At 36.9% G+C, this 21521-nt stretch overlaps 1 protein-coding gene across 5 annotated transcripts in view; it reads right to left on the bottom strand.

The window, feature by feature from the left end:
- LOC137244907 (uncharacterized) overlaps positions 1–21521 on the bottom strand; it is a 55490-nt gene that overhangs the window by 19837 nt on the left and 14132 nt on the right. The window contains exons 4-5 of one of the 5 annotated variants that reach the window (XR_010951221.1): positions 7677–7844; positions 7543–7620 (exon numbers count right to left, since the gene is read on the bottom strand). The exons of 2 other annotated variants lie outside the window; for them this stretch is intronic. Coding sequence is in view for 2 of the 3 variants with exons in the window: in XM_067774648.1 (XP_067630749.1) it covers positions 16244–16273; positions 17150–17204 (85 nt within the window). In the remaining variant the exon portion in view is untranslated. Of the gene's footprint in view, positions 1–7542; positions 7621–7676; positions 7845–15637; positions 16274–17149; positions 17205–21521 lie in introns of those variants that run through there. 2 more of the 5 variants (XM_067774648.1, XM_067774649.1) reach the window with 2 other exon arrangements.

The raw sequence follows: 21521 nt of genomic DNA, 5'->3' as shown, positions 1-21521 counted from the left end.
ATTTTCGACATGAACATGTTACGGTCTGCTGTTATGGTCTACGGGTACGGTCCACTTGGGAGCGTTTTCGTGCGAACACACCTAGTGACTGGTGATGGGGCGAAAGTTCCGATACAAAAGTATCGAAAAACAAGAAAGACCGGCGATCACTATCAAAAAAAAAGCCATGAGTTTCCGGCGAACGATAAACCAATTTAGACATTGAGAGAAGAAACGAAAGGAAAAAAAAACTCTCGAAGAAGCCGTTATACAAACGAGAAGGTCGTTTGAAAGTCACAAAATTTATGGAAGCTTAGAATAACAGAACATGTGTTTCTTCCGTTAATTCTCGGAATTTGGTGGAAAGATTTGGATTTGCTTCAGCCTAATTTTTGGCGGCCCTGCGATTATACAAAAGGATCGTGTAACATCTATTGGCACAACGTCTACAGCAAAGGCGTCAAGCACCGATACTGCTTCAGTAACTTTATTGCTCACATCAACTGCGCATCCCCAACTATACTCAACTAATCGCAAAACACCCTCGCCGGCTGTGCACGTATTCAAGTGAGTATTGTTGATGAACCAAAAGACTGCAACGAGGAATTGCAGGCCGATTCCTTAACCCAACTACTAAAAGAACAAACAGGTAAATGCCCAGAAACTAGGAAGAGTCGATAGCGCAAAGTCCATTCCGACAAACCTCTTTTCTACTCGTCTATTTTGGGTGGTAATAAACATTACAACGGTTGTGTTGTGTTGGCACAAACTCAACGTATAGAATATCCAGTTGAAGTAGGTCGGCGTTTCACAGTCACACCTAGTGAGGAAAGTACTAGTGATTCCGATTCGGATTCAGACGGCACTAAACTAATTGTGATGAGAACCCTTGGTATCCGAAGATAAACCCCTTTCTCTACGTCTACGAAGTACACTACCACCTTTGGAACAGCGTCCGGCACCATCTCCGCCTCCAGGGCCAGCAGTACGCTGCAGCGTAATACAACGAACGCCCAATTAGCACCAAGTCATACAGGTCGTAAAAGTCAACACGAAGTTTTATTGCCACCAGGTTCACTCGATCACCTCGGACCAGAGCGCAACAACCACCAACAGTACCAACACAGCGCGCCCAAGACCGCGCACCACAACCAACAACAGCGTCAATTTCACCAGCAAAATCAACATCACCAGTAACCACGCCGGCAGAGGCCCACGGTACGTACTCTGGCGGCCATGTAAGTACCAGCCATGTATGAACTTCAAAATAATTACCCTACAAAAAAATTTTGGTCATAAAACTTACCCACACCTATGCAAATATGACTAGGAATATAACCTATGACTGTATAATAGCTAGTCAAATGACGTGGAATGACGAGAGCGTTTTTGCAGGGTAGTTAAAGAAACTTCTAAGTGGTACTTAGAGGGTTTTATACAGTCCGGTTGAACTATTTAACAAGGGTCGATTTTTTTTGTCAAATTGTATTATTGAATACTCGAAATTGTTAGCTATACAACAAGGAGCATACATTTCCTTTTTTTTTCATTTTAATGATATTTTTTCTTGCTTCAAAATGATTGAAGTTAGCTCGATAAGTTGTTAGTCATAAGAAAAGCGGTCTGTATCATTTGAAAAGTTTTAGCGTTCCATTTTTGGAGCTCAACCATAAATTTAAAGAAAAAATTTTTTGCGACAGCAGCCATTCGTCGATTATGCACAAATTGGCAAAAGGATTTCAATTTTTTTTTCTTATATCATACAAATGCAATATATATATATATATATATATATATATACATGAATCCCTATTGCGGGCAATATCTTTCGAACAGCAAGACGAAAGTAGTAATATACGTGCACGTAATACATATTGCTATCGCAATTTCATCTTTATTGCTTTTGTAACCACTTTTCTTAGTACATATTACATATTAGTATCATTATACTATGCGCATTATACCAAATTGATATTTAGTTACACTCAAAAGTAAGTTCTACTACGACCACATAATAATTTTGTAAGAGAGCCCCAAATATTGGAATTTGTATCCAAACTTTATAGTCTTAAAATATGTTTTGTGAATGTGAATGAAAAGAAAAAAAGTCAACCAAATTCTTACTTTGTAGGTAGTATATTTACAATACATAAGTACATTTAATTACATATTTTTCTCACACATAGCGTTTATAACGATTAAAAAAAAAAAAGAGGAGACATAAATAATTGTATAATTTAAAATATTACGAGCAAAAGTAAGAGAAAAGAAAAGAACCCCCAACAGAACGAGCTTAGTCAGACTTAAGTATTCATATTAGATTTCGTTTCGATTTCGGCCCAATAAAGTGTGAACTGTTGGATCATTTTTTTTCCTCTCACTCTATACACAACACACTTACCTACATTTTCATAGTGTGAATAACTATTCGTAGTTCAACAATGCTGTAGCCCTGGTTAAGAAACCTACACTATCGCATTCTTTTTTTTGTAGCATACATACGTTAATAGAAATGAATTATAAATAAATAAGTATTTAAAATGGGAATGCTGGCGTCGCCATTTATTTAGATGGCACTTAGGGAAACAGGTAAGGGGCCACCGAAATATAGGTGCGTCGGTTGCCATGGTTTTTGAGGGTGGGACAAGCACCGGGCGTCGCAACACCACCCGCGGCGCCCCCTCTATATATTCGGCCCCCTTCTTTTTTCTTTTAAATTTTCAGCGTTTTTTTTTTTATTTTCAGAGTTAGTAACCGGTCGTTTCCGGTTCGGTTAGTTTTTTTTGAACAGTTTTTTTTAGATTTTCGGTTTCTTTGAATTTAAAATTTTTTTAATGTTAACGGTCTTTCCGTGACATCCGGTTCGGCCGGATGTTGTTTTATTTTGTATTGATAAGCGTTTTGAGTCGGTCTCTGCGCTTCTGTCAGTTTTTTTTTTTGAATCTGACAGCTGAGTTTTTTTTAAGGCATGATATGACCTTTTTTCTGATTATGGCGCAGGAACAGTAAGGTTGGCAAGGACCCGCCCCAGCCGACAATGACTAGCCACTGTGCACCACCACATCATGCCGACCGCCTTCCTTACTGCTTCCATCCAAGATGCGATTCCATAACAAACAACAGTCTTAAACTAGTAGAAAATATAGTAATGCCCCGGACGCCGCTGCCGCCGCCACGCCGATATTTTTGACCTTCGGCGGCGGCGTATATCTCTAGTAGCAATAAATAAGAGTTAATCACCCCTATTCTGCATTTCGATTACGTCCCCGTTCTACGCTCCGCTTTAATCGAAGTTGGGTATTCTGCATTACGACGGAATCGTAACGAGAAGAGGAAGAGCAAATGATTTTTCGAAATCAGCTGTTTGTACGGAATGTGGGAACATTGGATCAAAATAAATTTAAGAAAAATTGTAAAAAACGCTGAAAAACGTTTATATTTTATTATCCACGCCATTTTGTACAAAAAAGCAATAAAATATATTGCCGCAGTGTTGTATTTTTTTGAGTGAAGTGCTTTCATAATTGTAAGTGTGTTTTTGTCGTTCTTTTGGCCAATTCCCTGCCGTGGCCACCAAGTTTTGTTAAAACGGATTCCTGCACGAATATGGTTGACATTTTCTGAATTTTATGGATGCTAATTTCATTGCACTGGCCCAAAATACTTCATAAAGATTTATTTATTCTTTCCGCATTGTTCCGGATTGTTTACGTTTTCGCTTCACCTTCCTCTACTCCGGCAGCTTGTTTTAGCATATAACTGGACCCAACGAACAGACACAAATTATAGCTGCCTATTATAATGAAATCACCTATTATAATAAATCACCCTCTACTCCGGCAGCTTGTTTTAGCATATAACTGGACCCAACGAACAGACACAAATTATAGCTGCCTATTATAATGAAATCAATAGCCGCGGCATTATTTGTGGAGTTGGAAAGCAACGCATACGAAAATGGCCAGGCGAGAATGGAAAGGCAAATATTGCAAGATTTGTGTAATCCATTTGAGATGAGTGACGAATTGTAAGAAATTGAACTTATAGGTGGTAAAGTTTAACGACTTATTTTCTTATTTAGGTTCAAAAAAAAAACAATCATCATCAAGCCTTCTACGTTTCTTAACAAGTTTTACTTACATTTTTGTTAAAATTATGTTATAAATTAATAAAGAAATAAAAAGAAAATATTTTTCCGCCAACTAATTTGCAACTTAAAAAAACGGAACTATCATCGAAATGCAGAATACACAAAATCGAACGATTCGAAGTTGGATCGAAAGAGATTGGAACACAGAATACCAAAATTGCCAAATCGAAAAAATTTCAATCCGAGTCGAAATGCAGAATAGGGCTGAATATATGGGCGCAAAGTTGTTTCGTTTAAAAATTGATTAAGGTCCAAGTTCAAGCTCAACGAATTTCACAATTATTTGAACTTTATCACAAAATAATGTTCAAAAACATCAAACATCTTATTTTTATGAACAGGTTCGTTCCTATTTTCGTGAAGAAGTCTATAAATTGGAAAATAAAAATATAATATTGACTAGTATCGCCTGTAGTCGAAACTTGATTAATCTTAATTTTTCAACTAGTTAAAGCTCCTATGCTTTCATTTATATCTTCCAGGTACTAAATATTCATATATTATAAAATAACGCTTCTGATTGAAATACTGCCACGTGAAATTTGTCGGCCCCATTAAGAATCTTATACTTAGGGCCGTTTTCTCATGTAAACTTTAAAATTTATCAACCCTATAAACGTAAATTTTATTCAGCATTTAAATCTTGAACCAATAAACAGATCCCGCATTAAAAATGAGAGAGCAAAAAAATCATAGTTAGCTGTGAAATAAATTTTCTCGGTGTGACGTCACGCTTTTGACAACATGTTTCATTGCTGATGCAGTGTTCAGACTTTATTCCAATCGGAGTATTTTGCTCCGCTCTTACCTCCTACTACATTTTTTATCTCAAAGGTTTATTTGGGTCGAGTTGAAACCTAAATAGGATTACTATCTAATATCTTTTGGTTGAAGTTTTCATTGTATACGTACGATTGCATGAAATGACGTGAATTCATTGCTCGTATCTTAAGACATGTTTGTTCACATTTTACTCGCAGTTTTTGTACTTTTTTCGTACGGAATGAGAATAGGAGTAAAATGTAAGCAAAAAATGTGTCCGGGCGCGATCTGTAATTCCTGCCAAAATTCAACATACAGCGCTTCTTGAAGTTTTGTATACAAATTAAGTACGTCGAGTCAGTGAGGTCAGCTAACCCTGTTTTGCGATAAGAGTCGCCAATTGGGAGCACCAAGTGAGGTCAAATCATCCACCAACTATCTCTCCCAACTCAGTGAAGGTCTTATATTTCCTCTGTTTACAAACTGCCGAAGCGTATTCGTTCATCCGCATAACATGACCTAGCTAGCGAAGCTTTCTCTTTTTATTCCCTGCGCTATCGTCATATCAGCGAAAAGCCCATATAGTTCATCATTATACCTCCTTCGATACTCGCCGCCGACATCACGGATAGGACTATAAATCTTCCGGATAACTTTTCTCTCGAATACTCCAAGGGCCATCTCATCTTCTCTCGACACCCTCCATGATTGCGAGCCATACATCAGGACAGGTATGATGCGTGACTTGTAGAGCGAGAATTTTCTTCGTCGGGAGAGGACTCTACTTTTCAATTGCCCAAAGAAGCACTTGTTGGCAAATGTTATTCTCCGTTTGATTTCTAGGCCGACATAGTTTTTGCTTCTAATGCTGCTTCCCAAATAGACGAAATCCTTCACAGTCTAGCATTTATAACCGTCAACAGTGACGTAGCTGCAAAGGCCACGATGGCAGCAAGTAATTCGTCTTGTCCACATTCACTGCAAGACCCACTTTTTTACTTCTTTATCTTATACCAACTCTTCCCCTTCATGTTTGAATAGCCCGGCGTGATTTTTTAGCCGTGATATTGCCATTCTCACTTCGCCATAGTTGGATGCCGGAGAGCGTTTTTCATCATCGGAGATCGGGGTATCGGGTTCATCTTCCCCCACACTCTGTACGTCAGTTACCAAGTCGCCATTACCATTCCTACAGGAATCTGCCCTGGTCTTTTAACCTTCTGTCATTAAAAGAGCATGAAATATGTATGGTAAACCGAAAATAATAATATTTTTTCGCGATAAATATCGGGGGAGATAGAGGCCACTTTTCTTCCAGAATGTGGTGTGCTAATGGGAGCATTAATTGGTTATCGTACACGTTCTAGGCCGACTCCATGTGCATCTGATAAGGCAGATAACTTTTTTGCTGAGAAACATTTCATAGCAAAAACACAATAGAAGGGTTTGCCAAGCCACCAAATCAATTTGGTGCTAGTTGCTAGCCCGTTTTCAAAAAGGAAGAAAAAATATACTCCGAAAATTTTATTTTTACTCCGGCGTAGTCGTTTACTCAGGTAACAGTTTTAAGTACTCCGAAAACTGGTAGCGAAATATGAGAGAAATGTAATAAATCGAGAAATTTCAAAAGCTCTACGTCATCAAACTTTTTTCCAAATTCGATTACAAGTACAACAATTTCGGAATGCGGGATCTTGGCTCATTTGTTTATGATTTAAAATCGCTGAGCTTAATACCAATTTCACACAGAAACTTAATCGAATCACAATATTATTTGATGAAATAATAAAGTTTCCCTTTTTACACAGGACCACTTGCTTCATGAAGGGAACTTGAGCAGCACCAAAAAAATATTACGCTTTTACAAAAAATTGTTAAAATGGATAACAGCCGTTTCCTCGCTAACTATAAAGAAAATCAAAATAAAATGCATGCGCAAATACTCATAACCAAATATGTGTATATTTTTCAAAAGGCCATATTATATTTTGCAGCGAAAATAAATTTTTTTATTTTTTTCGTGTTTTCTATTTTTCATAAATTATTGAAAATAATTTATTTTTGATTGTCTTTAGTTACATTGACAATAAAATTCGTAGCAACACGCAAAACCGACTGGATTTTGCACTCGATTAGGCATTAAATAAAGTAATAATGAGATAATTAAGAATTTGTATTTTGTATGGAAGATTGAGTTCAATTAGGGCTTTAATGTAGAAAACGTGACTAATTATTTCATTAAGCCTCTGTGTGAAATTGGCATTACGCCGGGTTGAATTATTTCCCATAATTGTGTTTAACAAACTTTCTTGCTCCAAGTTGCTCTATTTTTTGATTAATGAGTCTGCTCGAAATTGTTCTAGAGTTATCTAGATCACAAGTTTCTGCACCATCTTGTTTTTTAGAGCAAAGAACAAATGGTCATTTGCCAAAGACAAAATTTGTAATTTTTAAATTATAAACTATAATAATTCATAAAAAAGATTGTCAAATATATATAGAACGTGTACATAGCACTTTTTTGTGCCGGTGTTATTTGTCAAAGTATTGTGGCGAATATTTGTTTAATGATTAAATATAAATTAAGAATTATTTGTAAATAAAAATAGACATATGCAATGCCTCCGGCCCATACGAACATATTCATATACCTTTAATATGGTTTTAATCAAGTTCAAGTCCTCTTAAAGCCGTGTTTTTTTTACATGTTTATGCATCTACACCTGCAACTAAAAAAAACGCTCATCTAAAATCACAGATAATAGTAGTGTATGGAGACACAAACCTTTTCGGTCATAGTCTATACCGCACACCAAGATTGAAGTGGAGAATCACCCTTTTTATACTCAGCTGAGCAGAGCTCACAGAGTATATTAATTTTGTTCGCATAACGGTAATCCGTAACGGCATAAACTAATCGAGATAGATATAGACTTCTATATATCAAAATGATCTGGGTGAAAAAAAAAATTCATTTAGCCATGTCCGTCCGTCCGTAAGCACGATAACTAGAGTAAATTTTGAGGTATCTTGATGAAATTTGGTATGTAGGTTCCTGGGCACTCATCTCAGATCGCTATTTAAAATGAATGAAATCGGACCATAACCACGCCCACTTTTTCGATATCGAAAATTTCGAAAAAAGTGCGATAATTCATCACCAAAGACGGCTAAAGCGATGAAACTTGGGTATGTAGATTGACCTTATGACACAGAATAGAAAATTAGTAAAATTTTGGACAATGGGCGTGGCACCGCCCACTTTTAAAAGAAGGTAATTTCAAAGTTTACAAGCTGTAATTTGGCAGTCGTTGAAAATATCATGATAAAATTTGGCAGGAACATTACTCCTATTACTATATGGGTGCTAAATAAAAATTAGCACAATTAGCACGCCCACTCTTTAAAAAAAAAATTTTAAAAGTCAAGTTTTAACAAAAAATTTAATATCTTTACAGTATATACATAAGTAAATTATGTCAACATTCAACTCCAGTAATGATATGGTGCAACAAAATACAAAAAAAAGAAAATTTCAAAATGGGTGTGGCTCCGCCCTTTTTCATTTAATTTGTCTAGAATACTTTTAATGCCATAAGTCGAACAAAAATTTACCAATCCTTGTGAAATTTGGTGGGGCAGAGATTCTATGACGATAACTGTTTTCTGTGAAAATGGGAGAAATCGGTTGAAGCCACGCCCAGTTTTTATACACAGTCGGCCGTCTGTCCCTCCGCTCGGCCGTTAACACGATAACTTGAGCAAAAATTGGTATATCTTTACTAAACTTAGTTCACGTACTTATCTGATCTCACTTTATCTTGGTATAAAAAATGGCTGAAATCCGACTATGAGCACGCCCACTTTTTCGATATCGAAAATTACAAAAAATTAAAAAAATGCCATAATTCTATACCAAATATGAAAAAAGGGATGAAACACGGTAATTGGATTGGTTTATTGACGTAAAACATAACTTTGGAAAAAACTTTGTAAAACACACCTACCATATTAAGTAGAAGAAAATGAAAAATTTCTGCAGGGCGAAATCAAAAGCCCTTAGAATCTTGGCAGAAACAGTATCGTGGTATTACATATATAAATAAATTAGCGGTACCCGACAGATGATGTTCTGGGTCACCCTGGCCCACATTTTGGTCGATATCTCGAAAACGCCTTCACATATACAACTAAGGGTCACTCTCTTTTAAAGCCCTCATTAGTACCTTTCATTTGATACCCCTATCGTACAAACACATTCTAGAGTCACCCCTGGTCCACCTTTATGGCGATATCTGGAAAAGGCGTCCACCTATAGAACTAAGGATCACTCCCTTTTAAAATACTCATTGCCACCTTTCATTTGATACCCATATCGTACAAACACATTCTAGAGTCCACCTTTATGGCGACATCCCGAAATGGCGTCCACCTATAGAACTATGGCCCACTCCCTTTTAAAATACTCTTTAATACCTTCCATTTGATACCCATGTCATACAAACACATTCCAGAGTTACCCTAAGTTCATTTTCCTACATGGTGATTTTCCCTTATTTTGTCCCCAAAGCTCTCAGCTGAGTATGTAATGTTCGGTTACACCCGAACTTAGCCTTCCTTACTTGTTAGTACTAATTTTATGCGCAACAATTTCATAAGTGTAGACAAAGTTATGCACTTAGCAGTACACATAAAGTTTAAGTGCATGTGTATATACGTACATGTAAAAAAATACACCTAATATATGAATACGAGGATTGCTATTTATATTTTGACCCTAATAATGAAAAGACAGTAATTTATTATCGAAAATGGCTTTATTCTTTTTCGAAGTATTCTCCATGATAATCAATACACGTTTGCATGCATTCAAACCAAGACATGGTTTTTGAATGCATCAGCGGCTTATTCAGGCGCCGGAAAACGCTGGCCACGTAATTTATTCTTGATTTGCGGAAATAAAAAGAAGTCATTTGGCGCCAAATCAGGGCTGAACGGAGGGTGACTCATTAATTCGACGTTTTGGTCAGTCAAATAGACGATTGTTTCAGCCGATGTGTGAGAGCTGGCACTGTCATGATGAAGAATGATCCTTCGTTGCCGCTTCTTCTTCCGTATTTCACCAAGCATCACTGGCAAACAAATGGTTGTGTACCATTCGGAATTAACCGTTCTTCGTTGCTCTAATGGCACAGGCAATCATTTGCTTCGAAGTGCTTCGCGCACGAATCACTTTTGTCGGATTTGGCTCATCTTGAAAAACCCATACAGTGGATTGCTTTTTCGTTTCGGGCTCATACGCATAGATCAAAGATTCGTCACCTATGTAGATGTTATATACAGCTTTTGATGCACCGCGATTGTATTTCTTGAGCATTTCTTTGCACCAATTGACACGAGCATCTTTTTGAGCTTTGGTCAAATTTTGCGGGATCCAATGCGAACAAATTTTTTTCACAGCTAAATGTTCATGCAATATCTTATTGATGCTCGTCATACCAATGCCCAGGGATGCCTCAATCTCACGATAAGCCGTCTGACGGCCTTGCAATATAAGTTCGCGCACAGCGTCAATGTTTTTTTGCACGACCTTCACGACTTTCGTCCCTGAGCGAACGCCGGTCACGATGGAATTCGTTATACCAGCGTTTCAGAGTGATGGGGCTTCATCACCAAAAGTGGAAGTAAGTTGTTTAAAGCACTGTTGTCTTGATAATCCACGTCGAGTCGTAAAAAATCATCGCACGATATTTTTCATTCCATTTTTTTGCTGAGATACAATTCTTAAGTTACTGTAAACAACACAAGTTGTGCTCAAATGTCAAAATTTTCTGAAGAAGGTTATGCTTGAAAACGTCAAACTTTCAATTGAAAACGTCAGATGGCGCCGGCAAACAATTAGTGTTGGAAAGGCTCAAAATATAAATAGCAACCCTCGTAATAATACCATTTGTGGATTAGCTTTCAAATGATTCAACTTGGCAAAATATCATCTAAAAATTTTTTGTGTATCCTTTAATTTCCTATAAAAATATGTATTTCTCATTAGGTAGTTTAAGCAAGGGTACCTTCTAATAAAATATCAAAAATTCTCATACTAATGAAACATGAATTTAATTGTATCAATTAGTGCAATAAAACCTTTATAAGATCTTTGACTGCACGATGAGAAACCTCTTAACATTAAAATAAACCGTGTTTTTTTTTTTACACGCGTATATGTTTCGTTTGCGCGTGTAAAACACGCCTATCCTCGCTTAGATAATGATTAGCAGACCCATCTAGCGGCTGTGGTTAAACAACTAGCTACAGCAACAGGGTGTACCGAAAAGCGGAGACACAACCCTCTGTTGTATTTCTGTGTATAACATATAGCTGAATCAGTTGTGATAAATAGTGGACGCGCATAGAATACATAGAATTAGTACAGAGGGTGAAACATAGACACATATTTCAGTTACATCTGAGTATAATGCGTATTGAAATTTAGTAGTACTAATTTTATACGTAGCAATTTCAGAGGTGTATTTAAAATTTGTTGCTTAGCAGTCCATATAAAGTTTAAGCGTAAACGTATATAGATGAGAAAAAAACACAGCTATTGATCGCTTAAATTTTTACAGACAAAGCATTTTTTTGATGTCCTGAACAATAATTTCAATATACAAAAAATAAAATTATAATAATCTTTTTAACCATTTGGCCACCTATATGATAAAAACACCTACGAGGTATAATCCATGTTGTAATAATAAAGGTGATGTCAACAACATAACCCCACTTTTTCGGTAGCTCTATTTTCCAGTATTTACTTGTATTACAAAAGTATTAAGTTTTAATTGCTTAATTTTTTGTACAAAATTCCCCAAAAAATTTGTTTTCTGCAAAATTTTTCCTATATTCGTTTGGGGAACACAAAGTTACGTTAATCTTTTGGGCTAAACAATTCTATTAGCGGCTTATATAGTTATTATATTGTGACGAATACTAGCAACACTAAGGGGTACTATCATCTCTAAGCCGATACTAAGCAATGACTCGTATGCACATCAACAAATTAATCATTATGTCTACCCATATGTCCATACGAGCAGCGGAGAAGATACGCACAAACACATGCATATATCTTATCTGAGATGCTCCCAAAAGTAGGCAATTATCTGTGGAAGCACATATGAGAAGCTATACACGTGCATCTGTAGTTATGATTTTATAGCAGTAACTAAGTAAATTCTGGAAGCGCCTAGAAGTATGCGAACGAGAAATCACAGAGTATAAAAGGCAGCAACAGTAGAGGAACGACAATCAGTTTGGTTTAAGCAAGCTATTAGTTGCGAAGTATAAGTGTTATTGTGAAGTACTTTAATAAAGGCCATTTTTGCATTATTCAATATTGGAGTTATTTATTCAACAGTTAAGCGATTCGAACGTTAGCAGAAGATTTGGAATAAGCGGAATTTCAGTAAATTCGTTACAATATTTCTAAACGTATAGTAAAATCAACAGCGATCGTAGTAGACCTCAAAGGCAGTTCTGTATAATAGACAACCCTCTACAATATGCATGCCGAACTTGTCAGAATAAGGGGAAAGGTCAACGGGATGAGTACACCTGAATAAGTTTTTGCGCAATTTAATATTTCAAAATCAATCTCCGAACAAAAGAAAATCAAACAAGTAAGGGTGTCTAAGTTCGGGTATAACCGAACATCATATACTCAGCGTGAGTTTCAATTGTACAGTTCATTTCAGATAAATTACTTTCCTAATCCTACTGAGGCATATTTTAAACACAAACTATTCGCAAAAACGTAAGGGAATCTAAGGTCGGATGTAACCGAAGTCTGCATTTTAAGGAAATATACCTAAAACTTTAAGCTTTCGATATGTTTCAATATAATGAACTTTGGTAACATAACGGCATAAACGAATCAAGATAATGCTCAGGATGAAAAAAGAATTGATTTAGCCATGCCCTTCCGTCCATATATTACGCTCAATCTTTATATATATAACATTTTTTAAAACGCAAGAAAGCTGATTATTTAATTTGATCTAGGCCATTTTAAAAAGAAATATTTCATGGTATAAGCCTAAAATGTGTATCGAATTTTGTTTCGATGGACTTATTTTTTTTGAGGTTCTAGAAATGCTGTGCAATGCTTGATCTAAACAGGGGCGTGGCAGAGTCCATTTAAAAAAAAAAAACTCCCATTTTCCTCTTAGAATAAAACTTGGTAAGTGAAATATCATTGATACAAATTTATATATAGCTTATTATTCTAGTCCACGACCCTTTTAAACATCTTTTATATAAAAGTGGGCGTGGTCCTTAACCGATCCCGTCCATTTTTACTAGAATGATTTCCTGCTATAAAGAAAGTGTGTATTCCCAATACGATATGTTAATTTTTCAACAAATTTTTACCATGAGTCTCAATATAACACATTAAATTTCAACATTCTGGCTTTTATGTTTTCTAAAATGTTATATATGTAAAAAGTGGGCGTGGTTATCATCCGATTTCGCTCATTTTAAATAGCGATGGGAGATGAGTTCCAAGGAACTCATATACCAATTTTCAATAAGATATCTCAATAGTTACTCATGCTATCGTGATCGCAGACAGACGGGCGGGCATGGCTAAATCAATTTTTATTTTAATCCTGAGCATTTTGATAAATGGAAGTCTATATTTATCTCGATTCGTGTATGCCGTTACGATCAGCCGTTATGTTACCAAAATTGATATACTCTGTGTGCAAAGCAGCGCAGAACTAAATGACCCACACAAAAAAATGCCAACGTAGTTTTCTGTTAAAGCAATAGCTTCAAAGCATTCAAGTTCAAAGTTAAACTAGTCGAAAAGCACCGTGCGATATATGTAATAAAATCAGGGGTGGAGTCGTTAGATACAATCATGGATTGGTAAGTTACGTGATTTTTTTTGGAATTGATGCTTGTAGGAAAAGCATATAGACTGCATAATGTTTTAAGTAACATTAGAATTGAAAATGTTGAATTTTTTGTCATGCCAAAAAATTACCAGTCCACTTACTCCTCCTCTGATGTGGTCACACCATATATGATAAAATTAGTAGACTCAGTGACGAGTAGTGGCGAATCCATCCCAGAGAAGTTAAGTAATGGACAGTAACTTTTTTAGTAAGTAACTTCATTCCTTGAAACCAAAAAAGTTCAATTCTGCTGATATATTTTTCGGAAACTAGCATATTATCTTTGAAATTAATCAAATCAACTTTCTTGTTCTAGGATGCATAGTCAAAAGCCATTTTATGAACTGCAAGGGTTCTGTAGTAGCGAACCGAATTAATGACATTAGTGAAGTGAACACCACCAGAACATATTAGATCCATAATGTATTATCATCTCAGCTTGATAGATGCTAAGTCAGCCTTGGAGTGAAAATCACGAGAAAAATCACGGATCACATACACGGCGTTTTAAAGAAAAAAATCAAAGAGTAAAATTTGGATCTATGTTTGTATATAAGAATACATGCATAATTCGTTCTTCAATTTATTGGGCCTTCGAGCTGCTTAAAAGTTCATTGTTACAAATTAGCGTAATTTCGTTTTTTTGTAACAAATTTAATTGAAATTAAATTTTTTTTGCTGATATATATAATTTTTTAATTAATAAATTTTGTCTAATTAAAGTCAAAAAAATAATAATGGCCGACGCAAAGAATGAAATGCTTCACCTTACGCTATTTTTGTCATGGATCGTGATGCGATAAAACCAGACCGGCCATCTCAGTAGTAAAACAACAACAATTTTAATGCCCGCATAATCCGATCATGAATTTTAAAGTAGTAGGAAGGGAAATTTGTTGCTACTTTTTTACAGAAAAGAATGAAACTCGATATATCTCCACATTGGAAACGGGAACATGAAAAAAGAGAATGGAAAACAGACGAAATAGGATGAAACAGAGGAAGTTAGAGGCAAGTCGGAAAAGTAAAAAGAACAAGGGAAAGAGAGTGAGAGTAAAAGTAAGAATAAGGTAATGGTTTGAGAAAATAGTAAAAAGAGATTGAGAGGAAGATTAAGGGTAATGGTGAGAGATAGGCTTGGATAGGAGCAAGAGCGGGATGAATAAGAGGAAAACGGGAAGATTTACGGAAGAATATAAGGGATAGGGAAACTGAATTAGCCATGTATAAGCTTTAGTGATTCGACGGGCGAAAAGTTTTTTTGTTATTATATTATTTTGTTATTTTTAGTGGACCGTATATTATTTTATTATTTTTAGAGAGAGGTCGCTATGTACCTGTTACACCTATTTATTGGGGGCGAGCACTGGGGGCTCCAAGGTATTGGCTGCGGGTTGAGCCACCTTGTTTTGCTTTGAAAAACCCCCCTTTGGGATAAAAAATTTAAACTATGTCATAATGACTTTTTCCGGTCAATTTATTTATAGAAGGTAATTTTGGTTAGGCTTTTTGACCAATGTATTTTAGATGCAAAATAAAAACTTTATTTCATCTTTCTACCCGACGTTTCGCTAGTCTCTCTAGCTTCTTCAGGGGGATATCTGTTTATTTAGGAAAAACAACAAAAGTTTAAAGCATGTGGTAAAAATCGAAACGAAAACTAATATTACATTACATTTTTATATACACATGAATACACGATAAATATCACAAATCACAAATAAACACGTAACACCCTAATAAAACATTTATCACACTTACATATTTATATTGTTTCAAATATTAAATTATTCTAAAAAATATTATTTGTACCATTCTATAGTGGTATCATTGTCATACTAAACTAATAAATTTGACTATAGACATAAAGTGTAGGCAGCGGCGACGTCATCGGTATCTTCCTTTTTATTTTATTGTTTTGTCTCTATTTTGTAAAATTCTTAAGCTTTCCAATTTAAGTCTGGTTTTTCCTTGTTTGTTTTTATCAAGTATTCGTATATTCGCTAAATCAGCTGTATGGTCGTTTTCTGTTGTGTGCTGTGATAATGCCGTGCTTTGTTTCTTTTTCTTTATATCAGCTGTATGTTCGGTTAGTCGAACTTGTAACGCCCGTTTCGTCTGACCGATGTATATTTTGTTGCAGTCTTCGTTTTCATTGCCTTTGCATGTTATTTCGTAGATTACATTGCTTTGCTGTAGTTTTTCAATAGGGCTTTTTGTTCTTGTGAATATCGTCGATAATGTTTGGTTTGATTTGTAGGCTAGTGATATTTTCAGTTTGTTGTTGGTGAGTGCTTTGCTAAAGTTTTCTGTGAGTTTCGGTATGGATGTTACACTGAAATATTGTTTCGTTTCTGCCTCTTCTCGTGTTGATTTACTTTGTTGGCTGTTTATTTCAATTACTAATAAAAAGTCTGACTGAACATACAGCTGATATAAATAAAAAGAAGCCAAGCACAGCATTATCACAGCACACAACAGAAAACGACCATACAGCTGATTTAGCGAATATACGAATAATTGATAAAAACAAACAAGGAAAAACCAGACTTACATTGGAAAGCTTAAGAATTTTACAAAATAGAGACAAAACAATAAATAAAAAGGAAGATACCGATGACGTCGCCGCTGCCTACACTTTATGTCTATAGTCAAATTTATTAGTTTAGTATGACAATGATACCACTATAGAATGGTACAAATAATATTTTTTAGAATAATTTAATATTTGAAACAATATAAATATGTAAGTGTGATAAATGTTTTATTAGGGTGTTACGTGTTTATTTGTGATTTGTGATATTTATCATGTATTCATGTGTATATAAAAATGTAATGTAATATTAGTTTTCATTTCGGTTTTTACCACATGCTTTAATGTTTTGTTGTTTTTCCTAAATAAACAGATATCCCCCTGAAGAAGCTAGAGAGACTAGCGAAACGTCGGGTAGAAAGATGAAATAAAGTTTTTATTTTGCATCTAAAATACATTGGTCAAAAAGCCTAACCAAAATGTACTTCTTTAAACTATGTCTTTACAATATTTCACTAACCAGTTGATAATTACAAGCACACTCAATGGCTAATGAAACAAAAGAAAGAAAAATGTTCATAGTTTACGTCACTTAAACATCTCGCCCGCCTAGATGGCTTAGTTGTCTAGTGAAATTTCCATACAAGCCATTTATCCAGCTCGAAGGACCATGTCTAAGCTTAGGGTGATTCGACGGGCAAACTATGTCTTTAGAATATTTCACTAACCAGTTGAGAATAACAAGCACATTCAATGGCTAATGAAACAAACGAAAGAAAAATGTTCATAGTTTAAGTCACTTAAACAAGCCGAAAAAGGTAAACTAGAAAACGCAGAGGGGAGAGGAAATAAGAAAGAAAGAGGATTAAACAGAGAGGCAGGTGGATATAGAGAAATTCAGAACAATGTCTAACCAATAGTTAAATCTATAAGCTCTGAATTGTTGGAGCATCGTTACTGTAAAACCTCTGCCGCTTTATATTTTTAAACCAGCCACTTCTTTTCTGTTCTGAGCCTACTTCAACGCTTGGTTTACATTAAGTCAGCCATCTCAATGACCTCGGTAGTATCTTGTTGCTCTTGTAGCAATGCAGCAGTATCTTTTCATATTCCTTAGTTGTGGACAATGTAATATCTTGAAGATTCAGCCATTCAGTTCCGTTGACTAAAACTGTTTCATTTTCTCTCAGGAAAAGGAAACAAACAAACTGTACGTTACTTCATATTTCAAAAAGGCATTAATGTGATATTTTTTATGATACTGTGACGAATATTAGCAACACTAAGGGAAACTATCATCTCTAAGCCGATGCTAAGCAGTGACTTGCATGCACAGCAATAAATCAATCATTATGTCTACACAGATGTACGTACATGCAGCGGAGAAGAGACGCACAAACACATGCAGATATCTTATCTGAGATGCTCCCAAAAGTATGCAATTATAATTGTGTTCACACATACACGCGCGTATGAGAAGCTATAAACGTAGTAATTTTATAGCTGATGGCCAACTAGTAGATTCTGGAAATGGAAGCGCCTAGAAGATGCGAACGAGAAATCACAGAGTATAAAAGGCAGCAACAGTAGAGGCACGACAATCAGTTTCATTTAAGCAAGCTATTGGTTGTGAAGTATCAGTGTTATTGTGAAGTACTTTAATAAAGGCCATTTTGCATTATTAAATATTGGAGTTATTTATTCAACAGTTTAGCGATACGAACGTTAGTAGAAGGTTGCAAATAAGAGGAATTGCAGTAAATTCGTTACAATTAGTGTCAGAAGAGGAATTGTTGAATAAATTCCGAAGATTGCGAATACAACTTGGACATGGCAAAGTGGAGTGAACTGAAGATCCAGCAACTGAAGAAGGAGTTGGAGAGCTGTGGATTGAACACAACCGGCAATAAACTCGAACTTCAGGCACGACTACGAGAGGCAATGGAAGCAAAAGGAATTAACGTGGAAGAGTATGTCTTTCATCTTGATGGCGACGAGACAACAACAAAAATTGAAGAGAAAACCGAAAAATCGCAGACGGTTACGAGCAACGACTTGAACACGATTTTGGCTGCAATATCTGCTCAAACATCGACAGTGTCATCTCAACTGGCAGAACAGAAGACATATATAGCATCTCAACTAGAATCCCAGGAGACACGTATAACATCCAAGATGGAATCACAGGAGACACGTATAACATCCAAGATGGAAACTCAACTGGAAGAACAAAAGACATATATAGCATCCCAACTGGAATGACAGGAGGCACGTATTTCAGAAATGACGTCCCAAGTGTTATTTCAACTGGAAGACCAAAAGACATATATGGTATCTCAATTGGAAGCGCAAGAGGCACGTATATCTGAAATGTCGGCAGAAATTTTGGAACAGGTATCATCAAAATTGGAAGCGCAGGATGCATAAATGGCTCAATTTCAGGCAGAAGTCGATGATTTGAAGGGTCGTATGGACCAGTTACAACTAAATCGCCCTGCTGTTTCAGCGAGTAATCCAAAGGTAAAAACACCATCCTTTGACGGTTCTGTTCCTTTCCAGGTCTTTAAGCTACAGTTTGAGAAGACAGCAGCAGTGAACAACTGGAATGCGGAAGATAAAGTTGCTGCACTGTTCGTGGCATTGAAAGGGCCTGCAGCGGAAATCTTACAGACTATTCCAGAGTACGAACGGAACAGTTATGAAACATTGATGGCCGCTGTCGAGAGACGTTACGGAAGCGAGCATAGGAAACAGATCTACCCAATATAATTGCAAAACCGCTACCAAAAATCTAACGAGACTTTGCACGAGTTTGCTTCAAACATTGAAAGATTGGTTCATCTTGCAAATGCGGACGCACACGTGGAATACACTGAAAAAGTAAAGATTCAGAGTTTTATAAATGGCCCAAAAGTAAACATTTGCTGAAACAGCATCCCATGCACTAACTCAGGAAACTGCCTCACTTTTGAGTAAGCCAGCGTACAAAGCTCATCGCGCGGAAGTGGAAAGGCCAGACTGGGTAGACACAATTTTAGAACATTAAAAGGAACGCAGCAGAAAAACGATGGTGCCGTCAAATGCTTTAAGTGTGGAAAGCCAGGGCACATTGCACGTTATTGCAGTACCAATCCCAATTGTTCCAACAATGTGGGTGGCCGTAAACGCAGAGCTGAAGGAGATGCGCAAATCTCCAAATCTACTCAGTCGTTAAACTAAAGAGAGTCAGCCGCAAGGGGCGACAGCTGGCTCCCTCAAGTGAATGCCCTATAATCTCTATCTCGCAAGTTGGAAGAAGGTCAAGCAATCTTACTGTCGGAGGACATGTGGATGGAAAGGAACGTTTACCGACTGTAGATACGGGTGCATCTCATTCCATCATTCGATCAGATTTAGTCAACAAGAAGATAAAACCATTTCTTGGAGCAAAATTACGTACAGCCACGGGAGAGGACACCCAGGTAATTGGAGAAGTAGCATGTGAAGTAGCAATTGGGAACGTCACGGTACTACACAATTTTATAGTGGCAGAGATTGTTGATGAAATCATAATTGGAGTGGACTTCTAAATCAACCAAGGCATCAAGATCGATATGCAAAGCAAGACGATGCGATATAAGATCATGGATGTGCCACTTAGTCTCGGCTACGAGAGATGCTACAGCAGTAAACGAGTGCTGGTGGAAGAGAGTCAGGAAACACCACCAAAATCCGAAGCAGTAATCTGGGCAAAGGTTGATGGAGATTGTGGGACAAACAAATTGTGGGTTGTCGAGGCAGCAAACAAATCAACACCCAACATACTTGTAGGAAAAACCCTGGCTATAACAAAACAGGATTGACGTATCCCGGTAAGAGTACTCAATAAGTTCAAGTCACCACTCAAACTGACCAGAGGAGCTATTTTGGGAAGATGCCAAGAGGCTGAAGTAATAATCAATTGTGAACAGCTCCAAGAAGAGGTTTCAACTAGCAATATTGATTTTTCAGATTACATCATGGCATGGACGGAGGGAATAGAAGAAGACTATCAGAGTAAGGCAAAACAACTGCTCCTGAAGTACGGGAACATATTTGACCGAGATGGCTCCAAACCAGGCCGCACCAACGTTGTGAAACATCAAATTGACACTGGAGATGCGAGGCCGATCCGTCAAGCTCCACGTAGTGTTCCACTGGCGAAGCGGGAAGTTGTGAGTCAAATCATAAAAGAAATGAGCGACAGCGGCGTCATCGAACCATCAGCTAGTCCATGGAGCTCACCGGTAGTACTTGTAAAGAAGGATGGAAAAATGAGGTTTTGCGTGGACTACCGGAAGTTGAATGACGTTACGAAAAAGGATAGCTACCCATTGCCAAGAATTGACGACACTCTGCATTCGCTCTCTGGTACGAAATGGTTTTCCACACTGGACTTGAAAATCGGCTACTGGCAAGTGGAAGTGAAGGAGGAAGACAAAGAGAAAATAGCCTTCAGTGTCGGTGATGGTCTTTGGCAATTTACTGTGATGCCTTTTGGACTATGTAATGCACCAGCTGCTTTTGAAAGACTCATGGATCAGGTACTGAAAGGACTACATTGGAAAACATGCTTAGTGTACCTACACGACATCATCGTATTGGGAAAGAACTTTGAAGAACATCTGAAGAACTTGGAGGAGTGTTCTCTGTTCAAGAAGCAAGCTAGTTATTTGGATCATAAAGTAATGACGGAGGGCATCTGCACAACTGCCTCCACGAGCCAACAAGAAAAAATAAAGCTTTTGAATGGAAGAAGGAGCAAGAAGTAGCTTTCCAAACATTGAAATAGCGTTTGTGCACTGCCCCAATGTTGGCATATCCGATTCCAGAAGCAACCTTTATTCTAGATACAGATGCGAGTGGATATGCTATAGGAGGCGTTTTATCACAACTGGTCGATGGACAGGAGAAGGTAGTTGCATATTACAGCCGTTCGATTGGAAAACCAGAGAGGAACTATTGCGTTACACGGAGAGAGCTGTTGGCATTGGTAGAGTGCATTCAACATTTTCACAAATACCTCTACGGCCAACGATTCCGCGTCAGGACAGATCACGCAGCGTTGAAATGGCTTCTGCAGTTCCGTAATCCGGAAGGACAATTGGCACGGTGGATCGAG

The sequence above is a fragment of the Eurosta solidaginis genome, chromosome 3 (assembly GCF_040869045.1).
Source record: "Eurosta solidaginis isolate ZX-2024a chromosome 3, ASM4086904v1, whole genome shotgun sequence".
NCBI classification, from domain to species: Eukaryota; Metazoa; Arthropoda; class Insecta; order Diptera; family Tephritidae; genus Eurosta; species Eurosta solidaginis.
Note: the sequence above shows the minus strand (reverse complement) of the source record. Positions and strands in the feature narration are given on the sequence as shown.